At 37.7% G+C, this 22500-nt stretch overlaps 3 protein-coding genes across 4 annotated transcripts in view; 1 reads left to right on the forward strand and 2 right to left on the reverse strand.

Moving 5' to 3' along the window:
* The window catches only part of LOC138015024 (nuclear RNA export factor 1-like), a 39622-nt gene extending 29512 nt beyond the window's left edge, over positions 1 to 10110 (reverse strand). Inside the window, exons 1-3 of one of the 2 annotated variants that reach the window (XM_068861920.1) lie at positions 9952 to 10110; positions 3477 to 3663; positions 2016 to 2151 (exon numbers count right to left, since the gene is read on the reverse strand). In XM_068861920.1, coding sequence (XP_068718021.1) covers positions 2016 to 2151; positions 3477 to 3663; positions 9952 to 10042 — 414 coding nt within the window. In that variant the 5' untranslated portion in view covers positions 10043 to 10110. Of the gene's footprint in view, positions 1 to 2015; positions 2152 to 3476; positions 3670 to 9951 lie in introns of both variants that reach the window. The other variant, XM_068861919.1, reaches the window with a different exon arrangement.
* Positions 10111 to 10134: 24 nt separating this feature from the next.
* On the forward strand, positions 10135 to 20257 carry LOC138015028 (V-type proton ATPase 16 kDa proteolipid subunit c-like). Its single transcript, XM_068861923.1, has 4 exons — positions 10135 to 10504; positions 10600 to 10758; positions 15196 to 15223; positions 19633 to 20257. The coding sequence occupies exons 1-4, from the start codon at positions 10435 to 10437 to the stop codon at positions 19838 to 19840; spliced, it is 465 nt and encodes a 154-aa protein (XP_068718024.1). The 5' UTR covers positions 10135 to 10434; the 3' UTR covers positions 19841 to 20257.
* Positions 20258 to 22362: 2105 nt separating this feature from the next.
* Positions 22363 to 22500, reverse strand: part of LOC138015021 (liprin-beta-1-like) — a 38707-nt gene continuing 38569 nt past the window's right edge. Inside the window, 1 exon segment of the mRNA XM_068861915.1 lies at positions 22363 to 22500. This exon segment is cut by the window's right edge and continues 3645 nt beyond it. The gene's annotated coding sequence lies outside the window, so the exon portion shown is untranslated.

Below are 22500 nucleotides of genomic sequence, written 5' to 3' on the forward strand. Positions count from 1 at the left end.
GGCAGCCAAACCTGGTTTGACGAGAACGCGGTGATGAGAAATGAGGTTCTGGGGTTGTGTGACCAGAGGTATTTTTTTTCGTCCTTGACTGTTGATTTGGAATCCCGGAGCATTCTCTCTGACCTTGAAAAGAATTCCTCTGGCACCCAGGGTATCTATTGGCTTGCCTTTTCCTGTTAACTCTCAGCTTTTACGGTATTTTTTGGTGCAAAGGTTAAACCAAGAAATAGTTGACCTGGCATCAGATTAGACTGAAAAGAAGGGGAATTTGGAAGCGGAAACAATTGTTCAGTTCTTCCTTAGTGTGTGGAATAAACGTTTGCTTAATGGAACTGCAAGACATGCATGACATGCAGGAAAACGTCTGTCAGAACAATTTTGCAGACTATCATTTTAAAGAACAATTGAGTGAGTTTTTCTCAAGAGCATGTTTTGTTATCTTTGAACTGAATTTATTACCAAAGCTTAAGAAAGTAAAAGACCTCAAAATGGAACAGGACATTACAAAATAATCAACATGAGAACATGTGAGCCAAAAGGCCACTGCTGGCACGGCATCTGGGTGACCCCTCAAATGGTCTAAATGAACACCAACTTGAAAAATCAACTGGAACACTGTAGTTCAATACCACCCAACTCTGTGCGTTCTACTTTTGTATAACATGTACCACAAGCAACCCAGTTTACGCTCAAAAGGCGTCTAGTTGTGTTTGTGTTTGATGAGCTTGGCTGGGCATTTTGTTGTCCACAGGTACGTTTGGAGTAATAAAAATCAATGTAAGTGAGTTAAATACAGACCTCTGGATATGCTTTATATTAGACTATGGTCGTACTGAATCTGTAACTTGGTAGATCAGGTATTTTATAGTACAGCGGAGTGATGTTTGTTTCATCATTTGAAACTGTTTCAGTGTTCTTTTCGTTTAACAAATCTCCTCTCCACATCAACCTTAAGAGAAAGGTTAGTTTCAAATAGGAAGATTTACTCTTCAACAAGACTCAGATATAAACATAGAAAAAACTTTCTCAAGTAACTCGAAATACTCGCTTGCGTCATTGCTACAAGAGGTGCTAAACTTCGGTACGGTAAGGTCTTGTTCGCCCACTGCAACTGCAAATATGACAATAACTTTCAGGAACAACTCTGTCGATCCAGATTTCAGCTTTTTAACCAGAAATAAAGAAAAATAAGTTTTTAGGCCTTGAAAATGGGGGGCGACTTATGTATACATGAGTTTGACATGTACATGTACACAAGTAAATACGGTAGTCAGAAGGACATGAGCTTCTCATATAATATACATGTACACTGTAATGTTGAATACATGTATGACAGGGCAAAGCAAACACAACAGCACTCAGTCCAATTCTTTCAAAAGACCAAATTCAATGTGAGCACAAAGATATTTCAGTCTTTGACACTTATTAGACAATTTGAGATTTTGTTGTTCAACAAGCACAATTCAAGCCTACAAAATAATGTTGGCTTGCAAGAGTACTAAAATGACTCCTATGTGGTGTAAACTGCACCGAATCTTAGGGCTGATAAATGTTGGTTTGCAGGAGACAAATTTAACTCCTTTTTACATGTATGAACACCTGAAAAATAACGAAAGAAATGAAATTGCAATCAGTTTCATTTTAGGAAATAACAGTGCTAGATTTTCAACAAATCCAAAAAAATTCACTATGTCAACATTCAGTATCAGCCAAAATTGAAAGACAACTTACCTCGGTGTCTCAAAGTGGGAGAAAACAAAACAAAATTTTCTCTGAAAGCAGCAAATCATGGACACAAGTCAAAGCAAACAGAAAGGCAACAAGTTGGCTGCCACTTCTCTCCACGTGGTAGTACCCAAGCATCTGCAAACTCTTGGAGATCACATGACCATTCTTGTATACCAACAACTAAATACAGTGTACCTCTGATGACAACTTAGTGTCAGCAAAGCCCAAAAAAAAAACTTAATTTTACATGTAAATTCCTAACTGGCATTTAGGAAATCAAAGCTCACCACAACTTTGAACCAGTCCTGATTACTGCTGTGACTGTTGAGAGGAGTTGTTCCTAATCTGGACTTGACATCGCCTCTGTTGTTGTTTCCTACTCTTGCACCACGACGAGAAGGGGGCCTTGATCCATAAGGGTTGCTTTAAAAAAAATTAATAACAACAACGATGAGAAACATGCCAGTTGTACGATTTAATTAATAAACAATCAATACCACCTCTTGTACATAGAAGTTATCCTATTACACAATAACAGCTAGACTATTGATGAGTAAAATTGTCTGGTGTAACAATGGCTCAACAATGGCTTATGCGTATCCCTGAGTCACCATTGAAAAATAGAATCATCTCTTCAATAGGGACCCCAATATTTTGATTAGATAGATCAGCTGTATGCTTACCTCGCTGAAAATAACATGATTTCCCTATATCAATCTGGTTTTCGATCTCTTCACTCACGGCCATGGCTTTACTCGAGACCACTACCAGTTGGGCTTATAACATCAAATTGATAAAGGAACTGTAAATGCTGTTGTGTTTCTAGACCTTAAAAAAGTGTTTGATACAGCTGATCATGATATTCTTTTATCTACATGTATGTAAATAATTAAGTTCCTATGGTATTTATGGACATTTGCTCAACTAGTTTAAATCATACATGTATCTACAACGTAGATAAACACCAGTAAAAATGCTTTATTAATGGTTTGTTATCTGAAAAGCTACTTCTTAGTTGCAGTGTACCTCAAGGAACAATTTTGGGTCCTCTGTTGTTCTTGATTTATATCAATGGCTTACCAAATTGTCTATAAAGTTCACAGCCAAGGATGTACATGTGCATGTATGCTGACGAAGCACATTTCACATTTTCTAGATAGCAATGATGTAACCACCATAGAAGATGCTTTAAATTGTGATCTTCTCTATCAGCTACCTTTTCCAGAGCTTTTCCATCCTCCCGCTCACTTCTCTTTAACGTTTTGTGATGATTCGAAAATAAATGTGCCATTCTTTTGCCGGCTTGGAAATTTTTCCCCGGCTGATTTTGTCGCCAAGTTATTTTAACCTGTTTAACTAATGCTTGAAAAATATTTGTGAAAGTCAAGTGGACTAGTACACGACTGATAAAACAACGCGAATATCAGTTGTGCAGTAGTAACTTGACTTTCACATATACTTTAAAATCAATTTTGACTGATCACGATCTTCTCTGATCCAACGCTGTGCAAGACTTATCGTCCACGCCTTTTGCAAAGGTTTTAAAACCTCTACTTCACTAATGCTCAAAGTAATGCGTGACATATTACAGTCGCGTTACCTGTGCAGTAACATTGCACACAAACAATTAGCACGAACGTCCTTAAGCGAGGCAGTTGGTTAAATTAAGTTAACAATTTACATGTATATACATACATGAAAAATTGTTTCAAACTACTGATAAATGCTTGGAATGAACAAATGCTTACTATCTTGAATCTGTTCTAAGGACACCTCCATCCCCTGAATCCATGCTAATATCATCATCATCATCATCATCAGCTAGGTAAGACCGGGGATGAGGAGAGCTACTTCTTGGTTGATAGTGACCATAACCTCTTCTTCTCATTCTACCTCTGGAGTAACCACGATGAGATCTTCCTCTGCTTGACCTGTCTGGTTCTCCAAAGAAATAAGACAATAATAAATTACTTTATTATTATTGCTGGTATTACGAATGTTGCACATGTTGTGGTTTAATTGTGTTTTTGGTTTGAATTTTTTAAACTGGTTTAATTCTTTTAGAACACTGCCCATTTTAACATTGTTTGGATATCTTTCTGTAATTAATTTTATAGAGTATGATTGTATAAAATAAACTAGAGAAATCATTTTTTCAAGATTATTATGATGGATTGCATGTGAACAATAATGTTTCTAAAGTGTTTGGGGTTAAATGTTCACCTTAGTGATTAAGATTAAATTTTGAAAGGTTAGCTTTCATGTACTTTTGCGAATTTGAATTTTAGTAATTAGGTTTAAGCTTTCAATTGGGTTTATGCACTCATTTGAAACAGTTAAAATTTCAGGAGGCATATGACAACTGCAGCCTGCCTATAAATAGCACTGATAAACAGCATTTACATGTAAGTCTATAAAGCACCCATTTTAAAATGGTTAGCTGTTACTGCGAGTTAGGGTTAGTCTGCGGTCTGTAAGTGTCAGACGCTGCATTCCAGGTAAGGGATTGGCATGCATTGTAGTCATTGGAGTGGTAATCACATCTTTGCAGTGTTTAGTCTAAAACAACCATTGCCTTGGTTTCTGGGTTACGAATATAGGTACATGGTTGGTGGAAGTAAAGCATTCTTTCACATGTACAGTAGGATAAAGGGGTTTGTTTGCAAAGAGGCTGTGGTGCTGTGTCAGTGAGGAAATGAAATAACAAAAAGGATTTATCAACTGAGTTGATATGGTAAATTGACCACTGTAAAGAAATTTGAAAGATTGACATTTCCAGTGTTAGCCCTTTTTCAGAGCTTAACCTTTTTCTCAGTAAACAAAACTTTAGTTTCTAAAGAAACTGTGAAACTGCGTCAGTGGGTGATTGAAACAGAAATTGATTTTATCAAACGAGTTGATAAAGGTCGAATAACCACTGTGAAAAGTTTGGTAAGGTGACGTTTCAAGCGTTAGCCCTTCGTCGGAGCGAAGGGCTTATGCTCGAAACGTCAGCTTTCGAAATCTTTCACGGTGGTTATTCGACCTTTATCAACTCGTTTGATAAAATCAATTTCTGTTTAAACACTTTTCCGTCTTTCACAAGTAGGACTTGTCACTACTTGAGCATAATGGTTTTCGATCTCAGTTCTTTTTCTTAAAAGTATATTGGGGTACAAGGGTGACATTTTTAGCATCAAGTCAATCTCTATCAAGAGAGAAATGTTGGAGCTGCCATTGGTTTGTTGTTGTTTCTGTGAAGAGTTTGCCGTTGCTGTAAACCATTTTCTTTGAGTTATTTGTTGTTCCGTTTTGTTAATTGTTTCAGCTTAGATCAATCCATGTTTCCTGAAAGGCAGAGTTGCTTCTCTGTTTTTCTTTCAAGAAATGTTTCGCCTTGTTGTAAAAATCATCTTCTAAATACAGCTGTAGCAATTTCTTTGTGAGTTTTTGTCTTTAGGTGGCCATTCAATTCCTCTATTTCTCTTTAGAAATCAATTTCATTTACATGTAGAATATGCAGTTGCAATTGCTTGCATGGTCAAGTGGATTAAGAAATAGGCAGTAGATCCATAGGTAGGGAGTTCAACCTCAAGTTCTGGTGAGTATACAGAAAGGTCTTGAGAAATATGAGATGTCTTTGAGTGGTGTTTTGTAGAGGGGTTGGTATATGTAAGTGTGAAAGAAGGGTGGGGTAGGATAGAGGTACTGGAAAAGATCAGGCAGGGGTAGGTGAGTAGAAGGGAGGAAAAGCTATCTATTTCTTTGTTAGACCCCTTGCAAAATCAAGCCCTGTGTTTTTTAACTACACCCCTACAAAAAGAAAATCAGCTAACTTATGCAAGCTTTTCTTTAAAATCTTAATTGCCAGATTATTCTCTGTATTACAGTGACTTGAAATGCACAGAAGAAGAATTATCAACATAAATGCTACCAACTGGTTTTTGAAGAAGAAACGTTTCCTATCTGTTTATGAAAGCACCTGCACCTACGAAAAATTGTTTTATGAAGAATATAATAATTGTTTTGTCCATGGGTTCATCATTAATTCTTTTAAAGAACGCAGAGTATCTTTAACAAAGTTCTTACAACTCTCCAGCAAAATTGTATAATTTTTATGCTGAAAACACAAAACTGGTAGTCAAGCAAGCCGACTGCACCTAAATGCAATACTGCCAATACATCATAACAGATCTTACTAAAAAAATCATGAACACTACACTGTATTTACAAACTGAATGAAATGTGAAAAACACTTTTCACTTTATTTGTTCCTCTGCCAGCGGAAAAACCCACTTCAGTCTACTGTTCAGTCTTCATTTTCGCTGGAGTGTAATTTGAAGTTACACAAAAAAAATACTGTGTGAAAAGACTGGCTTGAGAATTAGATAATTATATACACGAAATTATTCATAAGGTTATATTGAAGCCAGTAATATTGTATCCACAATAATTAGTGAGTGATTGCAATGGAGATTATTCCCTTTAAATCTTTAATTGGGCACGGCATACTTTAATTTCAGAAAATGTCATCAACATGTCAACCAAAAATGTTCATGGCTAAGAAAAAAGTACACAAGTGATGCACAGGGATAACCCTGAACAGCTTAACAGCAGCAGAATTTTCTTGAACAGAACAAGACGCACAGCTGAATGGGTGATGAAAACTTTTGCACAGCAGAATACCTGAACAAAATTATTGAACAGTCGAGGTTGAGCTAATCAGTCAAACAGCTGTATAGAGAGATGGTGAATGACCTGAGCTCACTATTACTGTCACATGAATTTACTACTGTAAAACATGTATATCAACACTTCTGCTGGAGTGTAATTTGAAATAAGCAAAATCAGTGGTCAAATTTCAGATTTGAAACTAGAATTGAAACCTTCAAATAAAAATACAATGCACTGTGCACAACTTATCCCAAGTCTCATATCTGTGGTGGTTTAATAATTTGGACAATACTTACATGTATTTTGTGTCATGCAATGATCACAAGTTCATGACCAGCTTGGACATCACAAAAACTTACTCCCATCTGGAGTCACACATTTTCACTATTTTTATTTTTGGCACTAAGAGATGCAATTCCTTGGGAAGAAGATTTTATTTCATATTTTAAATTCCCTATGGCGCTTATTTTTTCCCAGTTTTTTTAACTTTTTGTTTAATTATCTATAGTGTCTGAGGTATAGTACTTCAAAAAAAAATTATTTTCCCTGTTTTAGTGGGCCTTTGATTTATACACAAAAAAATTTGGCCAGACCAATTGGGTCTAGGTAACTAAAAACATCAAAGAAGCCTTTTTCGGAGAAATTTCGAAATATGAAGCTCAAATTCAGCAAAGGTATGGGGACATCCCTAATCAATCAGATGCTACAATCTTGGACAAATTAAATAGAAAATTGAGAGCACCCCCCTCACCAAAATCGATGATGGGAAAATGGCGCGTTGTGGCCTTCACACGGCTTCATCCTTGATTTGGGGGGAAGGGGACATTTCTGTTCCATTTTATTCTGTCCAAGATTGTCTATGAGCCCCTGCTTGGCGTTACCAGTAGTATATGGGGTAATCATGACACGAAATCTGCTCTCGTATGTTCAAAAGTTACATCATCCGAGAGCACACCTCCTATTCAAAAAATAAACTGAGCAAGTGGCATTTCATGTTAGCTATTAATGTACATTTTGTGTCTAATTAAGAACAAATAATACATGTTTACAAGCATGTCACGATCAGCATTGAATTGTAAAAAATGCCGCAAAACATGAATTGACAGCTTCGGTAATGATTGCGCAGGAAATTTTAAAGAGCGTAATGATTGGGATGTTTCTGCTTGAAAATTCGAGATAGGTTTGTCAGAACATAACAATAAGTTGCATTACTTTAGCGGTATTCATCAATCAGTGAAAGTGAATCTGAAAGCTTTCATGAAACAAAACACTCAGAGAATAAGGAATAACCGAGGTCCAATTATATATATTCAACTTCCATCCCCCAAAATTAGAGCCATCCAAAGTGCGGAGCTACTGACTTTTTGACAAGCTGATCTCAGCATTTTCTGGACAAACAATCGTTCTCGGTGAAGAACTCAATATGGTGAAATTATTTCAATTACTGTATTTGTCCTTTAATTAATTGGAGAATCGTTATTATTATATTTATAATATTACTGCCACGTAAGAAATTTTGAATCCCTAGGATGTGAATTTCTTGGACATCGTTACTTTATGCACTTAATTGTTCATTCAGTTTATTCATTCCTTTATTTATTAAGTGATTCATTTCAGAAAAGGTGCTGGATGAATAAAAATTTTACACCTTGAATACCTGAGAGTTGACTGTAATTATGTTCATAAGCTATATTTACGTTTATAGCAGGAGGTCTATAAAATGAGAACAGAAATTGAAAATTAAAAAAAAGGGAATAAAATTATTGGAAAAAAAAAAGAAAAAGAAAGAAATCGGATGTAAGGAGGATTCGAACCTTCTACCACAGATTATCAATTCTCTCCAACAATCCAACCTACCTACATTCTACACTTTACACTTTGCATCCATGCGCTAACCATACCGAACATGTAAACCTGTTGAATTTTTAAGAACTGCATTTGCACTCCCTTCAATTTGTTGGCGATATTTACCTGATCTATCTTCTGATTTTTCCACGCTGAAAAATACAGCATGATTTACGTTCGAATTTTGTCGAATTTTCACGATTTTGTTGTCTGGCCAGAAAGGTGACAGAACAGATTGACACTTTTTTCTATTGCTTGTTGACCGTGCTTAACCGTTGAAAAACGTCTCAAAACAGACGTTAATCATATAAAGTCTCGTGAATTGTGCCTTAAACGTTTTGATGTCATGTAAAACCATTCAAGTGCTCTATAAAGATTTAAAAACGCTACTTTAATGCTTGAGTCTTTTGCCACTGCTTCGTTTAATCTCAGCGATGCAACCCTACATAGACCCTATAGTTTTATTGATTAACTCCCCAGAAATGCTTTCAGAGTAAGATCAGTAGTGGGCTTGAGAACTCTAACTCTTACTTTTGTTTGCTCGGGTATTCTTTTTGTTAATGGCATTTTTTTCATCAATTCTACGTAGAGTTATACCCTTATTCTTCATTGTACTGGCAAAGTTCCATTTTAGGTAAGCCTTTTTTATACACTCTGCATCTCTTAAAATATCTTCCAAGTAGTATCTCAACATAGCAACACTAGCGACAAGCATGACTGCGTCAGAGGCCAGTGGTTTCAGATGATTAATGTGTTGACATACGACCTCTTAATTGACCAAATCTTGATGTTCTGACATCGATAGCCTCGATAGACAATCTTGGACAAATTAAATGGAAAATTGAGACCACCCCTCCCCCCAAAATCAGTGATGGGAAAATGGCCCGTTTTGGCCTTCACACGGCTTCATCCTTTGATTTGGGGGGAAGGGGCATTTCTGTTCCATTTTATTCTGTCCAAGATTGTAGCGTTTAAATTAAGGTGATAATTTCAATGGTTTGGCGTCAGTTCCAGCTTGAACAAGATGAAGCTACTAGCCGTCGTCTCGTTGTTGCCTGCCTTAGGGCCGATTTACACGATACGATTTTGTCGCATGCGACAAGCTCACGACAGGCCTACGACATGACTTACGATTGTCGCAGCGTTTTAAAACATGTTTTAAAAGGCTACGACATTTTTTCTGACGTACACAACAATCGTAAATCATGTCGTGGGCCTGTCGTAATCCATTGTCGCATGCGACAAAGTCGTACCGTGTAAATCGGCCCTTAGAAATTTTCTTGACTCTAACTGGCGGTGGAGAAAAGATATCACAAATGATGCCTAAAACAGCTTGGAACGACCAAAAAAAACATAACACAGGAATCAGTTGACACTTTGTTGGATCTTTCATTGAACTATTTGCTTTCAAACTTTATTGCCGAGCAAATTGCAACCGCCGTAATGTTATTCTGTATATCGATAACAACAATATAAGCACCAACAGGTGTTACCCCTGTGGTCACTTATATCATTGTGTAATCACGCATATTAAATTCTAGACTGCGGGACTGCGGACTACAAACTCAAATTAAAATTTCCATTTTTAACTCATATTCCCTCCTATACAGCTTAGACTGTGGTGGCCAATAGCAATGCAGCTTTGACGAGGACAAATGGTTGCATAAATAGATTGCAGTTAATCGCAGGCAAGCAGTTGGAATTACCAAGTATTCAGCTGATTACCTCTATCCCCATAACTCCTTGATCCATCTCGTGATGTTGTCACTGGAAATGTCGCATCTTGAACGGCCTTGGCAAACAGATTTTTTGACATGCCTACCAGAACAGCTTTTCACCATGAAAAAGGAATATTACTCGGATCTATATGTATGTCAATTATCAGTCATAGAGTGTCCAGCACACCTTCGGTCACGAGGACGTAGAAAGGTTCACCGAGTTTTCTTTGATACAATTTAAATTGCAAACAAATTAGTGAATAGAGACATAAATGAGTCAGATGTAGTCTCAAAGGTTGTTTATTAACATTAACTTTCTTTTCAAGAGAAATTGCTCAGGGTCTCTCACGATTTTGAGAGGAATCTGGAAAGGAGTGGCACGTGATGTTATCACATGATTTCCTTCCCCCATTTTGACTCGCAGCTGGTACGGTCGTTTCTTGTTGTAAGGATTGTTCATCTTCCTTGAATTTTTAGCGTTGCGCAAAAAATGGCCGATAAACCAACCTATGTATATTTCTTTGGAGTAGTTGGAGCGACTTCAGCAATGGTCTTTAGTGGTAATTATCAAGATCGCTCTATTGTTTTTCTTTTTCGTTCGTATTCGTAGTGAAAATTAAATTGATCATGGGATGAACTCATCTCTTCTATATAGCTTTAGGAGCTGCTTATGGGACAGCAAAAAGTGGAACAGGCATTGCTGCAATGAGTGTCATGCGACCAGAGCTTATCATGAAATCTATCATTCCAGTAGTTATGGCCGGTATTATCGCAATTTATGGACTCGTCGTTGCCGTCCTCATTGGCAATGGACGTGAGTACATCGTCATTTATTTCAATCTGTTTAGTACTGATACTGCAGTATTTAGTTTTCGTAGTCCATTTGTTACAAATAGAAGTGACGGCCCTTTTCTTCCAGGACAAATATTTCCTTTTCGGGATGGCTGGAGCTAAGCCCAGCTTATTGCATTTCCAGTAAAAAAGCGAGACCTCTTCTCATGTGTCAAAGGAACTAGGATGAGGAATAGTAAACAATTAGTGTAATTACATAGGTTATTATTGAAAATTCTCTGTGCTGATTGGTTGCCGTTGAGGTGATTATTATACACTTAATGTATGGTCCAGAGGGAAACAGTTAGTTTTGTTTTCCTGAGAGTCCTGAAGTTTCCCGACACGAAGTCGAGGGAAACATCAGGACTTGAGGGAAAACAAAACTAGCTAGTTTCCTGAGGGACCAGACATTAAGTGCTTTGTTGTATATTTAGACTTTTCTGTCAACAATCGCAGCAAAACATCCGGAGTGGGCAACTACTGTGGAATTGTATCGCGATCAGGATACATTTGAGTTTGATCAGGGGCATGTGACAAAGAACCAACCAATCACAGTGCTCGTATTGTTGAGTGAAAGGTTAGGTATATAACAATACGTGATAATCACCTAAGCAGTTTTTTCAAAATGGCTGCAAGCCGTTTTGTAGAGGTGACAGACAAAGAAATTAATTGTTTTAAAGAAAATGCACAAATAATCACCTGTGTAATCTCCCTTTTCACGGTTAGTTTTTCTCATTTGCATTACAATGTAATCTAACGTGAATGCGAGGCAATTTCGGGTTAAAACTACAAGATAGCCAGAAATTGCCTCACATGCATGTTTGATTATATTGTAATGCAAATGAGAAAACCTAACTGTGAAAAGGGCTATTATACTAAAATATTACCATTCACCTCGTCTTTGGTGAATAATTGTTACATAAGAAGCTTCGCCTGTGATCTGTTCTGTTGTAAAGCTCGCAGGAAGCGAATTGAGCAGGGAAGAAGTGTAGGGGAAACACAGGACGCAGTTGAGTGTTTTCCTTACTTCTTGAGTGCTCTATCTGCTGCCTAAGTGATTTCCAACAGAACAGATTACAAGTGAGGCTTCTTTATTTAACAATTATTTGTCAAAGGCAAGGTGAATATCAGTGAATAAAAACTGAGACTAAGTAACATGTTGTATCATCGGTATGCATACTGCAGCAAGCGATACAAGAGAAGGAAAGACATCCCGGACTGTTAATGATAATATTTTAGTTAAGGGCCAAGCGCAGACAGCTTCAGAGCACCGGACTACCGTACTTATTCAGCTATAAGGCGAGCGATTTTTACACAAATCCTCACTCAATTTGGGCAAATTTGAAGCCGTAGAAGGGGTCTCGGCTTATAGCTGAGTATTTTTGATAAAAAAATTAACTCAGCAAATTAAAACAGTAAAAAAGAACGTGTATTCACTTACAAGCCGAACTAAATTACTTGTAAAATGAAGAGAAGTTATTGTTGGTGTAATATGGACTTTTATTACCCAATAAGCTCCCCGTTGAACAGAACCATCAACTCACTGATGCCGTATTCTCCGGCGATCTCGGAGTTATTTTCTACAGCTTCTGCTTCGGCGACTATTATAAGTTTAACAGCGAGGTTGTAAGGTTTCCAGTCGAATAACTTTTTATAAAACGCTTCGCTTGTACGAAGACACGTTTCCAGTGAGGTCAGTAATTGTTTAATGACATTCGTCATCTCACGATCATGTCGATTGTTTGTTTCTTATCTTTCATGTTCATTTGATTGCTTTGAGTATAATTTTTCAGTCAATGTCAATTTGCATTTTAAATTACGAAAATTCCATAGTCGATAATACACGTACATCAAGACCTAAAATGGGTCTCGGCTTATAGCCGAGTATTATGCATTTACAATTCGTGTCAATCAAGTTGATTTTTTCTGTAAGAAGTTTGGGGTCTCGGCTTATACCCGAGCTCGGCTTGTAGCCGAATAAGTACGGTAAGTGGGTTTCTGTTTGGTAGTGGTGCCATGAAAAAACACTCATGAGAGACGAGAAGACAGGTTATCTATAGACCGTATTCATAAATGGCGGCCAAGAAAGTATTCTTTTGTCTTTGTGCTAATCATCCTAACTAGCCTCACTTTGGAACAAAAATTCTTTTGAATTTTGCTCGTAGTTACGAGACTAGTTAGGATGATTAGCATAAAGACAAAAGAACAATTACTTAGCCGCCATTTATGAATACGGTCTATGAACCAATTGAGAATCAAACTGGAGATACTATCGAGAACTAGGCTGATATTGTGCAACACATCAAGTATCTGAGTAGGACACATTAGCCGTGTTGGAAGCTATAACTGCTTTGCTAATTGCCGTTGCAAGTACAGCAGTAACGCAGCTCAACAAGGTCTAAGCAAAGGCATACTGTGGCGCCTCTGGCTTTCACTATACGACCCATGTACATGTGTGACCTTGGGACACAGCTTACAGCCAGAAGCTGGAGAAAAACCCTTGGATCTGAGTAGAGAATCAACACAAACTGAACCCACTTATGGCATCAGGTCTAGGAATTGACCATGGGCCCCACATTGGTGGGAGGCAAATTCTCTCACCACTGCACCACCCTGCATCCACTATGCTGAAGAGAGAGAATAATTATTTATTATGATCTTGTATGTAGTTGTCTGTAACTTTTGATTGGTCGGGTAACAGAGAAATACTCTGCAGGGCTTGAAATAACAGCTGGTCAATGGACAATCTCCACTCAAAAAGCAAAGTAAATTGCAAAATCGAAAGTGACATGGAATTCAGCAGGCGCTGTGATCTAGTTACCTTGTGTGTTTACTTGTGAAACAAATGATACATCTGTGTCAAAATGATGGCAAGATACAGGATTTTTGATTTTGTTAGTTTGGTTTTTTTCCTTTTAAGTGTTATAAAGTTTGAAAAGAAATGTGCAAATTCAACACAAAGATCACAATCGCCCAACTCTTGAGGTTGACCATTGTTTCTGCAAAGTCAAAAATATACTCTCCTAGATGAGGTTATTTATCACCAGGTAATTCCATCGTTTTGGAAATAGCAGCTGCTTTATTATTCATCAGCGTCACAAATTTGTGCCAATTTTGGGGCTCATTTTTTGGAAACTCAAGCGTGCTTCACGCTTCCAACCTGTTTATTTTCGTGACTTATGCATGCATTACGGGCCTATTGGCACCATGGACACTCTTGCAATCTTACATTGTTACAACCCAGTGACATAGTGTGTAGTGCACTACCACAAAAAGGATTTATGTGCCTTCTTCATTCATCCTAAAAGAAAACACCAATAATATGTGATATATGTGATCTGCTAATCGCCCTTTCTCGCAGTCGGAGACTGAATTACTAAGGGCGCAGCTCAACGAGGTCAGGCCGAAGGAGCTGTGCTGCCGGCTAGGCGCTCGGCCCCTGAACACGACCCATGTATGACCTCGGAGCACAGCACCACAGCCTGATGGAATAGGCCGGGAGTTGATTTTGAGGAGGGAGGAAAACCGGAGTACCCGGAGAAAAACCCTCGCGTCAGATTGAGATCGACTGAAACTCAGCCCACATACGACCCGAGGCCAGAGTTGAACCTGGGTCACAGAGGTGGGAGGCACGGTTGATGACCACTAAACCACCCTGACTCCCCTAAATAAACAGAATGATGTGGATCATTCACTGATCATGGTTCAGGGGACATCTTAAAAGTGCTACTATGATAAAAAAATCACTTCCTTTTTTCCTTCCTATTTTGAACGTGTGTTCGATTAACACTTTACTGGCAAAATTTTGAGCTTTGACTTTTATCCAAAGGCCGTTTATTTTGAGTGCAAGTTTTGGATTTCAGGGGCCGGCATTACTCACATTTAAAACTGACAGATTGGCCCTCAGAGGGTTGGATCTAGGGAAAATGACTTCATTTATTCACTAGCTCAAAATTTCAGCGTGTAAACGCAAATTATTATATATGCAAAACACGGTTTAAAAGTCTGAAAGCCCGAAACTCCCGTACTGCATATTAATTCAGCCGCGTACACACACATTGCAGTCTTAAGCTGGTGAGTCTTTGACGTCATTTTCTCCGCGACCCAGCTCTCTCAAGATTTTAAAGTCAGTAATGGCTTACCAATAAGTTAGAAAATTCCAGTTAAAATAAACAGGTGTCTTTTTAAAATCAGAACTTAAAACTTGGGTCACTTAGTGTTTAGTTAACAGTTTTTGAAATCCAAAGAAAAAAAAGGATTGTTTTTTTGGTCGTAGTAGCACTTTAAATACAGTGTACACTGGACTCTTTTTTCCTCTCGTGACCAATAACATGACCTGACATTGTGTCTTATCTCTTCCCAAATAAGCCATGCTATATAACACTAGTTTATTGTTTTTGTTTGTTTTTTGTTGTTGCAGTTTCCCCAGGTGATTATACCCTCTACAAGTGAGTACAAAACAACTGAATCACTTTATTAAAAAGTAAAATGTTTCCTGGGTCAAGTTGGAGCCTTGCCATTGTACACACATGCTTCCTTGTAGCAAGGATTTCGCTTTTTTTCACTTTCAATTCCCTTGTTTTTCATGAAAACACTTTGTCCAATCAGGCATCAAGAAAAGCCATCTTTGGCTTGCAGTTGCATAGGTTACCCTTACTAGCATGTTTAGGTTGATTAAAGTTCAATGTGGCTTCTTTTGTTTCATTTCAGTTTTTACTATTTCGTTAGTGTCAACCTCAGAAACCAAAAATACTGGTGATGTTACCTTAACAACTACGTGTATCAAGGGACTTTGAGAATTTGTTTTCTGGGAAATTTGCTTTAATTCTTTTTTTGACGTTTTAGCATTTCCAAAGGAATCGTCAAAATTAGAAGATATTTTTCATACTACATGTAGTAGACTCATCCATCAGAAAGTTTGGGTCAGATGATGCGTAAGAATTTAAAAGTTTTGGCCAAACGTTTTCAAAGTGCAATTCATTTCCCATCCTTTTCATCCATAATCAGTACCACGGTGAGATATTCACCAAACTGCCCTATTACATAAATACTACGAAAACCACCAATCTGTGAAATGGGCCAAATTACTGAGTCACTGCCCTGCCCACTTTCGCTTGTAAATCTCTCAAATTCTTGAGAGGGGTTGAGTTCGACGCCATTTTTCAGGCCAGGTAACCTTTCTTGTACTTGAAGTAACAGCAAGTCCATGGTTGCACTTGCAACCTCTTAGCTGGACAAAAACAATTTTATCCATTTTCCCCTTTGAAAACGTATCTTTCCATTGTTGTGGTTGTTCCGGTACACCTTGACATCAAAAACTGGCTACTGCTCACACCGTGACAAAGGAATTTCATCAAATGTTTAACTAAAGTAGGTGGGGCACGCACTCAATAATTCAGGCCCATTCCACAGATCGGTGGTTTTCGTAGTATCTTTTACATGTAGAATGCAAACAGGCTTTCCGTGCATCAAATGGCGGGCGGTCAACAGCTGGGGAATTGGAGCAAGCAGGGAAAAGGAGAGCCTGCAATGGTCCCTCGACGATTTGAGATCCTCCCTTTTTTCGCTTGACTGATCTGTCAATTTATCAATGTGGAATGAACCAGTAAGAAGCAACCGGAAATAACCAGTTTGATCGCTGTTCACCCGAGCGAGAAGCTGTTTTGACTTACACAAATGCTTTTTGTGATAATCATGAATTGAGAAACCCAAAAGGAAAACATATTGACGGAAAGCTGGTGGTAAACCCCAAAGCGTTGCATCCGTTGATGAGTTCTGCCAAATTTGTAAGTGTAACCTAACCAACTTTATTGTCTTTATTTGTACAAACAAAAGAAATACCATATTTACTCTTGTAAGTTGACCTTTTATGACCTAAAAACTGGCCCAAAAATTTGCTCTCAACTTATGCTCGAGTCATACAGATAGAGCTGGTTTGGTAGCACTAGAATTATGAGATGATTAGCATAACAATTGCCGATAACAATCTGCATAAAAACTGACATTACAAAACAAGTTCCAATTGTATTAAAACTTTGTGTTTGATGAGCTTGGCTGGGCATTTTGTTGGGTTAAAAACAAACCTCTGGACATGCCTCTTACACTATAGTCTTATCTGTAACTTGATAGGTCGGGCATTTTATAGTAGAGGGAATTACCGATGTTTGTTTCACTTGACTTCATTGATTTTATAGCTGCAGAAATAAATAGATAAGCCGAGGCAAGAAGATTCAGAGGAGACTCTTGTCACCAAGCGGGCATTGATTTCGATGCCAGAAAAGAGGCTTTCTCCCAAATTAAGGCCTGTTTTAAACGTCGCATTTTACATGTGCCGAATCTTATGCAAATGAGAAAAACCTATTGCTTTTGCTCATTTGCATTAGATTCGGCACATGTGAAATGCAACGTTTAAAACGGGGCTAAGAAGGGAGCTGATCGAGAGCACCAACTGATATATCTACTAACTGCCTTATAAGACCTTATAAAGAAACTCTTGCACAAAGGAAGTGGAAAACAGCCTCAAATGATTTTCTTGTTCATGAACCTATGCGTGTGATATTATCATTGCAGTAAATAGGGCTGTAAACAAAGAGTTTTGATAATAATTATTGGAAGTCTGACATTGTCCTGCTTTCAAGCCCAGAGAATTGACTTCCTCGATCTGGTTACTGATGATGCTCTTGAGCAGACAAATAACGTAATGCTTAGATTTTGTAAGCTAGTTTCGAGGGACACCCTCCTCATAAGGCCACACTTCAATTATTGCTGGTCTGTTTGGCATTTTTGTAGTGCGTGTCAAACTGAAAACATAGGCTATCTTAACGAGCGCATTCTTAGATTCATAGGGTGAGGCTAAATCGGGTGGGTGGGTGGGTTGTGTTTGTTTAGCTCCCTCAGTGCTCGGTCCAAATTTGTCTTAGATCTTAGGTCTTGTCTGTTTCGAGAATTTCCAGCTGTTGATAGAAAAGGGTTAGGGTTAGGGACCCACAACCCACCCACCTACGCCGATTAACCACACTCTCAGATTCAGACTAAAAGACTATAACTCACCTTACGGCACTTTATTGGATAAAATAAATTCTAAACCTCTGTATGTTAGACGCCCTCAGAATTTCTTAGTTATATAGTCAACTCTTTCTTCACGGACACCTCTGTAAGACGGCCACCTGGTGCTAGTCCCGGCTGTTTCTTAGTCATTTTACTATAGCCAAACTCTCTATAAGACGGACACCTCCATAAGACAGACAACGGACACTTTGAAATCGTCAACGGGCACTTGTGAGGTGCTGAATGTGACTTCAAATTACGATTTAGGGAAGAAAAATTCTTGTACGTGACTCTTTTTAACACCAGACATTTAATTGACAGCTCTTATCTTGTCGCCGGAATACATACAGTACAAGTTAAAATTAAATCAGTCATTGTCCCATTCAAAAAATAACTTGGAGGTGACAACTGAATTGTATTGTAATCTAAAACAGGTAGGTTTCGTTCAAGTAAATAACTTAAATTTAATACAGATGGGTATTCACTGTGCACAGGTTCAGCATTATATTCTCTAAAAGCTGGACACCTCTCTAGGACAGACAGCTGAGGCTGGTCCCGTTGGTGGCCATCTTAGAGGGAGTTGACTGTACTATATAAGAGTCTGTTTTTTTGGTAACTATCCTGGATTTGTACACTGTAAGTAATAATTGATGTTTACTCTGCGCTCTACAAACTATAGTTTACTTGGCAGTTATATTATCTCTTCCTTATCCAAAAACATCATCTTATACGGCTTGTGTTCTTTTTCATATTATTTTAGCGGCTAAATTATGGAGCTCTCTTCCTGATTTGTTTAGAACATTTAGTTTTAAGGATTGTAAGCGTAGAATACTGAATTATGACTCACTTTAGTAGCATTGCAATTAGTTTTATAATGTATATAGTTTAGCATATTTTTAATTTTAGCACTTTATTGTATGAGTATTGTATTTTGTTGCGTTGTGTTCTCGAAGACATTATCTTATATTAGCTACTCTGAATTTTCTAGGTGAAATTAAGTATATGTATGTCTGTATATAATTATATAATATTACAAGTCCACAGCCATTTGATGTGGGTGATTGCTTTGGAACCATTAGAGGCAGAGCTTAGATAATTTGCTTTATTTTATGAGAACACATACCCCCTCTGCTCTCACCGTATTCTTTTCAATATCTCTGCATTTGTTGACATGTGTCACAGTCAAATTGGCCAATCAGAAATTTACATTGAGAATTTCAAATCGTTGAGGGACCATTGCAGGCCCTCCTTTTCCCTGCTCACTCCAAGTCCCCAGCTGTTGACGGTGCGCCATTCGATGCATGGAGAGCCTGTGTGCAGGCTGTTATTTTTCAGTCTTAACTAGTTTAACCCCTTCGGCATCTTACAGGTTTTGCCCTGTCTAGTGCCAGACAATTTTTACAAATGAGACTGCACCAGCCCCCAAGGGAAAAGTATTAAAGGCATTTTAAGCATTCTACAGGGAATCAAAATTACTAACAGAGCCCCTTAAAATGTGCTGTTGTGTTATGCACTCTATTTGGGTAAATATATCAATGATTTCAATTGCATCAGTCACATTCTGTTTAATAGGATAATTTATACTATAATAATAGTTTTAGGCCTCTTTTAATAATAAAGTTTTGATAATAGTTAGTATAAACTTTTCATTAGGCCAACATTAATGTTGTAAAAATGGATTTACAGACAAAAGCAGGGAAAACTAAAAAAGAAAATGTTTCAACCTCTTCATCTTCATTTTTTGACTTTGAAGTACTCATACAAATACAACAGCACTAAAAAAAATTCATGTTTTTGTTTTCTTTTCAAGGAGTTTCCTAGATTTAGGTGCTGGGTTGAGTGTTGGCCTCAGTGGTCTTGCTGCTGGTTTTGCCATTGGTATTGTTGGCGATTCTGGGGTCAGAGGAACAGCTCAGCAGCCTCGTCTCTTTGTTGGCATGATTCTTATTTTGATTTTTGCTGAAGTCCTGGGTCTTTATGGTCTGATTGTGGCTTTAATCTTAATCACAAGGAAGTAAATAATCCAAACAAGCTGATCCACTAACAAGAATATTGTATAAGAATATCATGAACGGAGCATGCCATTTTCCAAATGCTGTACTTTCTCTAAAAGCCTTACAATAAGTAATAGCACATAATTAAAAAATTGTCTTCTGTGGTTAGCTTGAGAGGTTGTCGTACCTCTTAGACTTGGATTATTTTTAGGGTCCCTTGAGAATAAGGGAAAAATTTATTTTTGCATTTTTTGGTAGTGTTGCTCACTGATGGACAAATAGTTCTCATTTTCTTATCCAGTTCGTGAGTAACAAACAAAGCTAAAATTCACTAGTTGCTGTCACCAACATCACTGACAACTATGAGGCGCTCACTGTATTTGATGTCACTGCTGTTTGGCTGAACAAATCATTAAACTCATTTTCATTGACTGAAAAAAATGTGTCCGTACTTTCAATTCCCACTTAAGGAGGTTGAACACAGTTTTTCCGCAGTCAGTGGTATTCATTGAAGACTGACACGGATCAAATATTATGGCGAAAACTTTTTTTTCCTTTTTGTGATGGTCTTTGAAGTGCGGTATAAATTCACTACCATTACAGTCAAGAGAATCTTTCAGAGGAACCCAGCAAAATGCTGTGCATGTGGATTTGCTCAGAATTTTGAGACCAACAGCTGTTTTACCAAATTTCTCGCAAACCCGTGATTGGATAAGGAAAGGAAAGGAATTTTATTTTAAAGGGGCAGTGTCATGGATTGTAGTAAAAATCTGGAAAGCAAAGGAGACCTGTTTACCGATGGCAAACAAAAGTTAATGGCTAAATTTTCTTCAAAACGGCTATTTTAGGTCACAGGAACCATTGTAAGTGTTTTTGGTTACGCGTAGCCAACATTAAAATGAATGCCCATCTTAAAACGTCAGGCGGACGTTTTCAAGTACCGGTACTCCCCTTGCATTTTAGATAAATCCGGTAATAACTTAGTTTGGATCATTTTCCTCTCACTGCGGTGATCCAGAAGCCATTTAAGAATGAAAGTCGCTGAAAATCGATTTAGTAAATTTATGGTCAAAATAGAAGGGATAATTCACATGATACTACCCCTTTTAAGTGTCTAATCTTCTAGTGCTCGAAGACTAATTGGGGACTCTGTAATTATAAATTGAATTAGCAAATCAAATATTGGTTTTTGAGGAGAGGGGAAAACCGAAGTACCCAGAGAAAAACCTCTCAGTGCAGAGAAGAGAAACAACAAACTCAACCCACATATGACGCAGAGTCTGGGAATCGAACCCGGGCCACATTAGTGGGAGCCGAGTGCTCTTGCCACTGTGCCATCCTTGCACCCCAGGCCCCAGTTGTTCAAAAGGTGGATAATGCTATCCATACACCGGGTAAATCACTATCCATTGGACATTACTTATCTATTGGATAGAGCTATACATTTTTGAACAACTGGGGCCAGATTTTTAGAACTTCGGAATTAAAATGGTTCTGACTTCAAATGAGTCTTCTATATGTTAAAAAAAATTGGAAATTTAACAGACAAAAATTTGGGAAAACTAAAAAACATCTATCGGCTGTTACACATACTTTGTTTCCATTATTTTAAGCAATTGGTGCAAAAAAACTATGAAGTGAATTTTGTATAAAATTATGAGGAATAAGCATCCTGTAGGCCTTGTTTTGATCTAGATGCATTACTATGGTAACAGCCTACAGAGCACATTTACCAGTTGTCTAAAATAGAAACCTTCATGGTAGCACTTATCAGTGACCAAGTTTGAGCTTCCAAGAAAAACCAAATAAATATGACAGAATTTGAAAGTACAAGTGCTTGAAACTGTGTTCAGTCACCTTGGACAGTAGCAAACTTATACTGACTCTAGAGTTGAACAAGCTGCTTCCAGTTCTCTCTACTGATGTCCCCACAAAATCTTGCAGAAGAAAGATTACGCAGGCAGTTTGACACAAATGCAACGTTAAGGTTTATTTCTTTTATTAACCTCGCTGATTCATTTCTACTAAAACTCTCTAAAATTTGCACACTGGAAAACACAGCCCTTGGGCCATTATGGTGGAGACCCTGGGAGCAGGCAATATAATATTATACAACACTAAAGTAAGGCTTTTCATGGAAAATTCTGTGTGAATGAATACTGTTGGTGAGTAGATCATCTCGTGAATATAACACCAAGAGTGTATTAAAATTTCTCAAAATTGCAAATGTGTCCAGCATTATGTTTTCACTTGATGCTGAACTTGGGTATCCTGTGTCAAAAGAGACTCTACAATAGTATTAGATGTGTATGCCAGATTTTTTTGGAATGTAGCTAGCGGGCATCAACTGGGTTGTTGAGGTACTTTTGCCACAGTTTAAACATTCGAAAGCTGACTTCTTGGTTGTTAAGAACGGAAAATAACAAGTAAATTGATTCCAAGACGGAAGTAAGCTGTTTTGACCGAGAGATGATAAGGAAAGAAGATTTAAGCAAAGCAATGATTCTTTATTAGAGTGAACTTTTTTCCAAAACCGTCTCAGATGCTTGGGTTATTTGAATTTTTATTTATCAATTGTCTCATGTCTACCATTTATAAGAGAGCATTTCATTTGTTTATAAATGTACAAAGCATATAAAAGGTCTAAAAATACATACTATTATTTTGAACCAGTAAGTACATCA

Source organism: Montipora capricornis, chromosome 9, assembly GCF_036669925.1.
Source record: "Montipora capricornis isolate CH-2021 chromosome 9, ASM3666992v2, whole genome shotgun sequence".
NCBI lineage: Eukaryota > Metazoa > Cnidaria > Anthozoa > Scleractinia > Acroporidae > Montipora > Montipora capricornis.

What these genes read in the sequence shown, in the direction of transcription:
- LOC138015028 (XM_068861923.1), top strand. Translation starts at nt 10,435, where the DNA reads ATGGCCGATAAACCAACCTATGTATATTTCTTTGGAGTAGTTGGAGCG. An exon ending in TTCAGCAATGGTCTTTAGTG is followed by an intron (nt 10,505 to 10,599) that starts GTAATTATCAAG and finishes TCTTCTATATAG; the next exon opens with CTTTAGGAGCTGCTTATGGG. An exon ending in CGTCCTCATTGGCAATGGAC is followed by an intron (nt 10,759 to 15,195) that starts GTGAGTACATCG and finishes TTGTTGTTGCAG; the next exon opens with TTTCCCCAGGTGATTATACC.